At 50.5% G+C, this 9,306-nt stretch overlaps 1 protein-coding gene across 1 annotated transcript in view; it reads right to left on the bottom strand.

The window, feature by feature from the left end:
- NF2 (neurofibromin 2 (merlin)) overlaps window positions 1-8,577 on the bottom strand; it is a gene marked incomplete at its 5' end in the record, with an annotated part of 27,987 nt that extends 19,410 nt beyond the window's left edge. The window contains 4 exons of the mRNA XM_008945198.1: window positions 360-428; window positions 5,437-5,520; window positions 7,353-7,475; window positions 8,452-8,577. Of these exons, the coding sequence (XP_008943446.1) occupies window positions 360-428; window positions 5,437-5,520; window positions 7,353-7,475; window positions 8,452-8,577 (402 nt within the window). The remainder of the gene's footprint in view (window positions 1-359; window positions 429-5,436; window positions 5,521-7,352; window positions 7,476-8,451) is intronic.
- Window positions 8,578-9,306: the final 729 nt, after the last annotated feature.

A 9,306-nucleotide genomic window follows, 5' to 3' on the forward strand; every position in this document is an offset into this window, starting at 1 on the left:
TGTGCTGAGGACTCCAGAGCTGCCCCAGCACTGCAGGGGGGTCTCCCAGAGCTGGCAGAGGGGCAGGATCCCCTTCCTGCCCTGCTGCCCACGCTGCTGGGGGGGCAGCCCAGGCTACAGTTGGCCTCAGGGCTGTCAGAGCTGCTCTCCATCCCTTCACACCCAGCCTGTGCTGATACCAGAGGTTGCCCCAAAAGGACTGAATTCCCCCCCCCCCCAATACATATTTTGGGATGGTTTGCCTGGGTAAGGAAGCCCAAGGAAAGCGAGCTGGGTGCACCCCACAGTCCATCCCTCTCTGTGACACAAATCTACACCAGACTTGGACACCTACTCCTCTGCTTGGCCGAGCTCCTTACCCTCTTTGGAAGCAGCTCCTCCTGTGCCAAGAAGCCTCGTTTGTGGACGTTGGGATCGTAATCACCGTACTGGAAAGAAGCACAGACATCATGCCTGGCCCACATTAACAACGTGGGCCAGTAACATTCTTCACCCTTACACATCCACCCCTTGGGGTGACAGCAAATGCAGACCCCTTACACCCTTCACCTGTATGCAGAGGACACACAGTGCTCAGTTAATTTAATAACTGTATTTTTTTTGGTCAGTTGACTGCTAAGAAAACAAACCTCCTCCTCCTAGTTGTGCAGCGGAGGGGGAAGCAGAACAAAACTTCTCACCATCAGCTGATGTCCACCACCAGTCCACCAGCTGGACCAGATGATCATTGTGGGACCCTTCCAAGTGAATGACTCTATTCTACCCCAATTATCCTGCCCAGGAAAACCTCCTCTGATACAGGGAAAGACTCTAGATCTGAGAGCTCTTTGCCTTCCCACAGGGGCAGGGAGTCAAGACATGGCCAAAGACCTGTCCCCAAAGACTGATTGATTTGGGAGAGGCAGATGCTGGTCTCTCTGTTGCTGCTCACCACCCTAATGAATAAATAGCCCAAAAAATAACCAGAGTTTTGACAGACTCTTCTCAGGCATGTGTTGGCTTTTCTGCCAAAGGGTCTGTTGCTCAACTGGGCCGTGGAATCCAATTCAGATTGGTTAAATGCATCCAGTAATTACTAGTATTTGTTTAGATTTACATCTTTTTTTGAGCAGCATATAAAGTGGCTGAGAAATAAAACTGCTCATTAACAGATTGAAAAGCCGAGTGTCCCTGTGGTGCATGTGAAAATGGATTTGCCTCCTGTACAGCCCAAGAGGGGAGGAAGCTGCCACGAGACAGCATCTCAAATAGCCCAGCAAGTTCCAGAGAAGAGGAGGAGGGATGTGAGGCACGTCCACAGAAAGCTGTGATTTTCATTCACCTGGCAAACAGGACTTCTGCAGTGACACTCCCCAGCTACACAAGACACTCCTTCCCTCCCTGCTCTCCTGAAGAACCTCGCCTCAGCAAGCACAAAATGGTGACCCTCTTAAAAACCAAGACCCAGACACACATGGTGCTCCTCTAAGAAGTCAGGAAGCTTTCCAATCAGCCCCTTTTTAATGGCAGAACCATCGTGTTGCACGTGAAAAACAGAGCTCAGCACCATGAACCTACACACACATCCCTCTGCAGCCCGGGGAGCAACGTCTCAGAGATGACAAGTGGGGATTAAAGAAGCAAATATTGATTTGGAGCCAAGGCAGATGCAGAGGAACAATCACCACCAACTCAGACTCCAATTAATATAACAAAACCAACACAGATTTCATTCAGGAGGGTGCTGAGCACCAGCAACTGTCTGTCTTCCAAGGCCTACAGATGCTCTGAGCTCCTCGGAGACCAGCATATTGCAGGTGCACGTCCCTTGAACCCACATCAAAAGGGATCAGCAATAAAAACGTGGTCCTGGCAAAGGAAACAACTCCAATAACCTTGGAGAGGTTAGAAAATAAATCATTTTCAGGTGATGAAAATAATAGCAAATAGGATTAAGGCATTTATTTTCTGTTGTGAACTACCGTGGAGATCCAAGACTAAGTATGGATGAGGTGATTTTCGTGTGGTGAAAAATATCCCCGCGTCCCACAGGAATATTTGTACTGAGAGGGAGTCTGGATGAGAACATTAATTATTCACAAGCCAAAAACCAACAAATGGCTTAAGTGTTGCAGCCTGTGTTGGCTCAGACAATTCTGCAAACATACTTTTTGAGACCTTTTCAATGAAACCATTCCTTCCCAACTGTCAGGGAATTCCAGCTCCTGTTGGTTGTTTAGATGTTGATGGTTGCATGGTTAACAACCAAGGTTGCCCGTGGAAGTTGCCTCCACCTCACTCACAGAGCTGGTTTACACCATCCTGGGTAAACACAGGCACATTCTGCTTCGAGCTATTAACAGTGAGAACTGCTTAACTGGGGGAAGAAAAGACCAAAACAAAAGAGCCCTTTGCTAGTGCTGAGAGGGCTGCAGTGGCAGCGTTTAAAGGCCAAGAAGTGGAAGAATCTGAGCCAACAGTGTGCACATGCAGCCCAGAAAGCCAACCAGATCCTGGGCTGCATCAGCTGGTGAGACCCTGGGATGGGTTGCCCGGGGAGGTGGTTGAGGCCCCATCCCTGGGGGTCTTTAAGGCCAGGCTGGATGAGGCTCTGGGCAGCCTGATCTAGTGGGAGGTGTCCCTGCTCATGGCAGAGGGGTTGGAACTGGGGGATCCTTGTGGTCCCTTCCAACCCTGACAGATTCTGATCTGTTTTAGCAGAGGACTTTAGAGCCCTAATGGCTCAATGGTTGGACTTGATGATCTTGGAGGTCCCTTCCAACCTAAAGGATTCTATGATTCTATGTTCCCATTGTTTCTGCCAGGAGCCATTTTTCAGTAGGTTCCACATCTCTCCTGGCTATTTAAAACCTGAACTGCCACCAACCTCTGCGAGCAGTGTGGGTGGGTTGAACGCAGGGCTGGAGGGGAAGAGGCAGAGTAACTCCCCAAACGAACACAATGATACAGAAATAAATAAGCTTTTATTTTTATGACCCACAAGCTTCCTTTGGGATTGCAGGTAGGTGTGCGACCGAGCAAGCTGGCTGTCAATCAAATGGCTGCAAACACACCACTGTGTTAGGCTGTTATGCCCCTAATCATGCTAATCAACACGTTATTAGGGAAATTACTGTGCTCAGAGGCCGCTTGCTTGTCCAGAAAGGACATCATTACCCTATTTAACTGGAAGGAGATGACCTGCAACATCTTTCTTCCCAGCTCTGTATTGAAGATGTGCTTTCAGCTTTCTGCTCTGCTGTTAAATAAAGCAGAAGGGGGAATCCTGCCCAGAGGGGCAGGGAGGAGAAGCAATGGCTGATACAGCCACACAAGCACATCAGCAAGGATCAGAACCATCATCCCTCTTCCACCTTCCCGCAATCTCTGCGTGGAATCAAGACGTGCAAGGTCAGACCTGCTCTGGCTGACCTCCTGCAGACAAGCACGTCGAGCCTGCCACCGAGCACAAGGTCAGTGGCTGAGCTGCCAGGAGAGACAGGGGACAGCACAACAGTCCTGTACCAAATCCCAGCCCCATCCCAGCCACGGGAGCAGGAGCTGTCAGGGCTGAGAGTTGATCACCCTCAATATTTACCCAATGCTTTATTCATCTTGGCAACAGGGGAAGTCAGCCCCTCTGTATCCTCAGCTCAGAGGGTCAAGGGAGAAAGAGCCAGCTAAGTGTTTACTCAGGGGCTGTAGAGAGTGATGAATGGTTCACACAGACACAATTCCAAAAGCAACCTGGCTGATGAGTCTCTCCAACAAAATACGATTTCATCAATACTCTGACTATGAGAAGAAAACACCTTTTTCTAGTAAATTCAAACATTCATCATCCAAGAACACCGCTGTGCATCACCCGTGGCCCCCTGAGACAAACCAGGCATTGACAAAAGGGTTATCAGGAGGATTCTACAGCAGCCTGGAGGACTGGCCTCTGTTCCCAAGCAGCCTCCCTTTAGGCACAGAGCCCAATCCCCCCTCCTGTGCTGTCTCAGACCAGAGAGCCACCCTGCTGCTCCTAAGCTGCCCCTTGAGAGCAGGCAGATGGGCCAGAGCGAGGACATGGCCACCTGCCTGTGGTTCTGTGAGCCAAAAAGCACCCACAGAGTCAGAGCCCACTACAGTCACAAGGCTCTGGTGGTAACGTGGCTGGGCTGGCATCAGACTCCAACCAGCCCTCTCCCAAAACCATCACCTCTACACCCATAAACAGGAGACCAGCTAGAAGGCTTGTGAACTGAGCAGCAGCACGTTTGGCATATGCAGGGATAAACCACCTCCCCTCCTGCACGAACGTCCCCACTTCCAAAGCTCAGGCTGCTCCCTCTGCCCCAGGAGTCCCTCTGCTGCAGGCTGCTGCAAGCTGTCCAAGGCCACATGCTCCAGCCTGGAACACTGTCCCCTTAAAAAAGCCCCCAGCAAAACACATTGAGTCTGGCTCTAGAGCAGAATTCAGCCAAAGAATGAGGGGAACTTAATGACCACTGAGTTTTAATTCTGTCTAGTGAGGCCAAACACCTCAATTCCAACCCAGGATAAAGGGAGAAGCCAGAAACAGCCTTTCAACACTGCAGTAACATTTATGTGGCAAGCTGGAGCACTCAAAATCACAGCATCATAGACTGCTTTGGGTTGGGAGTGACCTTTCAAGGTCACCCAGTCCAACCCCCTGCAGGGAGCAGGGACATCCCCAACTAGAGCAGGTTGCTCAGAGCCCCATCCAGCCTCACCTGGAATGGTTCCAGGGATGGGGCAGCGACCACCTCTCTGGGCAGCCTGGGCCAGGGGCTCAACACCCTCAGCACCAAAAATCTCTTCCTTCTCTCTGGTTTAAATCTCCCTCTTTGAGCTTAAAACCATCATCCCTTATCCTGCCACAACAGGCCCTGCTCAAAAGTCTGTCTTCAGCTTTCTGACAGGCCCCTGGAAGTCCTGTCAGGCCACCAGGAGGTCTCCCTGGAGCCTTTTCCTCTCCAGGCTGAACAATCCCAACCCTCTCAAGCCCTTCCTCACAGGAGAGGTGCTCCATCCCTCAAAATGAAGCAGTTATCACAATGACAAGTACTCTGGGAAAGCAGTGGAGCTGGGAGTCCCTTGGCTGGTTTGCCTCTGGCTACAACAGCAAGAGCAGGGAGCAGATCCAAAAAAGCACGGGCTGGGGAATTCACCTGCTCCAGCAGTGAGCCACACTTGAGCATGCACTGCAGCTCGTAAGCTGAGCACTTGCTAAAGAGTCCTGGAAAGAGAAAGCACAAGTCTGTCCAATGCCTGAAGGCAGCCAGGAACCAGCCGTGCTGAGAAGGCAACAGCTCTAGTGTAGTCCCCTCACAAAAGTCCCAAATTTTGCCACCTTCCCCTGCCTTCCCCTCCTTTGGGAAGCAGGCACGTCACAAAGCACCCACCTTAACCCACCACCAGTGAGCCCTCAGAGCATCCCCCTGTTCCTACCTTGGCTTGGACGGCGTAAGAGGCCAGCAGGACAGAAGCTTCAGGAGGACAGTAGATCTTCTCATCCAAAATCTGCTTCTTCACCTGCATGGAGCAGTAAAGGACACACGGCCTCAGTCAGTGGGCAGTGCAAGGCATGGCTGTCACAGCAGATGGCTGCTTTGCTGTGAATCCAGCTGTCACCCACACCATTTCCCTAATGGTAATGACAGTGCAGGCCCTGGAAGTCTCTGGTGGCTCGGGAGGGTTCAGGCTTTCACGGGGCACCTTCTTCAGACAGGTTTGGCAGAAGAGCTAAATTTAGACGTGGGAAGTGACAGAATCTATATCCCATGGCTAAAGGCAAGGCAGGAGGGAAAGCCTGGCATGTAAACACAGAGTTAAAGCCTCTCAAGGCGTAAGCTATGGATTGATACCACATCCATACACTCCACTGAACTCCAAAAACAGCTCACAGCCAAGTCCCTGAGCACACAAAGGTTTTGCTCTGGGATATTCAGGCCTCTTATGAGGCTGTGCTCACCTATGCTGGAGATGAATTCCCCCTAGTCCCACCAGCAGGGAGGAGAGCTGCAGGTCAGCTCCCTGGCAGGGCTGTCAGCAGCAGGCAAAGCCCTGCACAAGCTCCCAGCAGAGCCAACAAGCCATTCCCCAAAGCCACAGCTTTATATTTCCTGGCTTCTGTGCATTAAAAAATTAAACCTGTCATGTCTGATATCTTTTGGGTTTGCACACTTAATTTTCCTGAATAAAGACATGGGAAAAAAAAAAAAAAAAAAAAAGCCCTACTATGTCCTGGGAGACTTAACTGGATTGTCACAGAGATGCAGCAGCATCAGTTTGAACTTATAACATGCTTTGAGCCCTCAGAGTTGGTTACAACATAATCACAGCAGATATTCTCCTGCATCAAGATAAAAACAGGAGAGTTTGCCAGCTTCTGTGTGCTCCAGTTTATGCATTATAGGAGCCAGGGCTCCTCTCATCATCAGAAATCCTACCAGAAAAATCACAGTCTGCATTTATAAAATGCAGATTTAACAGCTTTTCCTTCCCAGTTTCCCTTTTCAAAGATGCCAACAGCATTTTTCCTCACCAGGGATAAAGCCTATGGCAAATGGGACGTTTAAAAATAGCCCTAAGGAGACACCAGTGCAGGAGACAGGCCTTGGGAGTGAACAGCACTGCTTTGCATTTAGAAATCCTTCAGCAACAAACAAAGATGAACTCTGGAGAAGCAGGGAGGATCTGGAAGCTGGTGAGCTCACTCTGATACCCATTTGAAAGGTCAGAGCACACTGAAGCCTACAGAGCATCAGTTTCCTCTACTTTGGTGTAAGAAACATAAGAATGAGTGTCTAATTTATAACTGATTTCAAAAACAGCCACAGAGCAGCTGAAACATCCCAACAAGAACCCAGGGGTCTGGCTGGGACTGCTCTCCTCCCTGCAACCATAGGTGACACAACCCTTTATAGGGCATCATTCCAGAAAATTGATCTTCTTTGAAAAAAACAGCTCCTGCAACAGAAACTTTGCTGCCAGCCATGCAGCACTGCCACAACACCATCAGATGAGCTGGGGTCTCAGGACACAAAGTTCAGTAGCCTCATTTCAGTGAAAAAGCCTGAAAGGTGTGTTCACCACACCTTCCAAATGCTTAATGTAAGGGCACAGGTTACTGGGGCAGGTAGGACTGTTGGGTTTCCCCTTCTCCTCTGCTTTTGCAGGCTCTGACCTATTTTAAGAAGTTTTTGTTGTTGAAGACAACTCCCTTCAGAGAGGTGTGACCATAACAGTGAGGATCCACATTCTGCTGCCCAAATTTCTGACCCTGGAACCTTCTCACACTCCTGCTCACCCTGGGGGTTCCTTCTCCCCTCGCCTGGGATACAGTGCACTGAGCCAGCTCCTACCTGCAGGAAGAACAAGTGCTGTGTGATTTCCTGGACCAGCTCCTCCTCTGCATTCTCAGGATAAAATTTGGCCAGGAAGTGGAAGGTGACAGGCTCCTCTGTTGGAACATCATGATCCAGCACCTGTGGGATACAAGAGTCACTCAGCTACTCTTTCTAACTTCTTCAGCACTCTTGGAGCCAAGACACAGCTCCCTTCTGCTCCAATCCCCACACCTTTTGTCAAGCCCTTTAGACATTTAGAACAGACAAACCAACCTAAATAGTTCAGAAAACATAGTTAAAAAAAGAAGACAAACATTTCTGACGCTCCTAACGATGCCAGGAAACAAACAAGGCACAAACAGCATGAGAAATGAGACAGCAGAGGGTGATCCTGATCTGCCCAACCTCGATGCTGGATCCTGCTATGCCACCATCCAACCTCCTCATTGCATCCCTGCGCTGCCTCCTCTTGTTCAGGGCTGCTCCTCGCTACCCTTCTGTTGTGCTGGCATCATCCAGTTCAGGTTCATGCCAGTTTAAAGCCTTGGCTTGACATGTGAGACCCCCAGCCCCCCTCACAGTGCCCCTTACTGTCTATTTGCAATGTAACAGCCTTTGGAAGCAAACAGAACCAAGTCTATCACTTCTCCTATCCACCCCTCAGCACATCTGGGAAGCACTGCCTCCTGTACCCCCACCTCTTTTTCACTGCTCTGGTTTTCCTCCTCCCCAAGCAATTTGTACATCTCAACAACAACAGAAGCCAAGAGACAACTTCACTCTTCTGCTAAAGGTTTTGTCGTTGAGGGGCACAGAAGAGAGACTTCCAGGTCTCATTTAGATCATGGTCACCCTAAAGCCCAGCCTCCCAGCATGGCTGTCTCCAAAATGCCTCAGGGGGGTTCAGTGTGCAAGGTGTGAAGCTTCTCAGCTCAGAAGGAGCTGGGGTAGGTTATCTCTGCCAGTGCTTTCCCATTTGACTGATAGATGCCACAGGGATGAGATTTAAACACACTTCACCCCATTCATTTCCTCAGGCAATCGAAGGAAGAGGAGCAAAGTACATTCTCCTTTGACATCCCACATGGCCTCTCAAGGGAAATTTGGTTCCAACCTTCTTGTCCATTTTGAGCCAAGCCACCGTGTCCTTGATGGTGTACTGCAGCCCAAAGAACCAGGTTTCTCTGAGTCCCAGTGTCCTGCACACCAGATCAAACAGGTCCTTCCCCTTCCACTTCACCTGTGGGAAAGCAGAGATCAACAGTGGATTTCAGCACTTCATCTCCATTCAACCACATCCATTCCCTTTTCACCTCACAGGGCCTGTGAGAGTGTGGGGAAGGCAGCTGGTACAGACAAGGGAACAACCTAACGAGGCGTACTTTATAGCCTTCCATCTGATCCCATCTGCTGATCCCCAGCTCCTCCCTCACCAGGAATCACAGAATCATTTGGGTTGGAAAAGACATTTCAGAGCATTGAGCCCAAACTGCCAGGTCCCCACTGCCCCGTGTCCCTCAGCACCACATCTCCACAGCTTGGAAACCCTTCCAGGGGTGGGGCCTCCCCCACTGCCCTGGGCAGCCTGGCACAGCCCTGGACAACCCTCAAGGGGAAGAAATTGTTCCTCAGCTCCAACCTCAACCTCCCCTGGGGCAACTTGAGGCTGTTTCCTCTTTTTACTTGTTCCTCAGGAGCAGAGCCCGCCCCCCCCCTGGCTCCAGGCTCCTGTCAGGAGCTGTGCAGAGCCAGAAGGTCTCCCCTGAGCCTCCTTTGCTCCAGGCTCAGCACCCCCAGCTCCCTCAGCTGCTCCTCCCCACACTTGGCCTCTAGACCCATCCCCAGCTTCATTGCCCTTCTCTGGCCACACAAACTGAGCTGTGATTTTTGCCATTCCTGCCAACACCACTGCAGATAAACCCCACCTTGTCTCTTCTTTTGCCAACCTACCAACATCCAACAGAGGACC

This window comes from Merops nubicus, unplaced genomic scaffold, assembly GCF_000691845.1.
Source record: "Merops nubicus isolate BGI_N331 unplaced genomic scaffold, ASM69184v1 scaffold14408, whole genome shotgun sequence".
Lineage (NCBI taxonomy): Eukaryota > Metazoa > Chordata > Aves > Coraciiformes > Meropidae > Merops > Merops nubicus.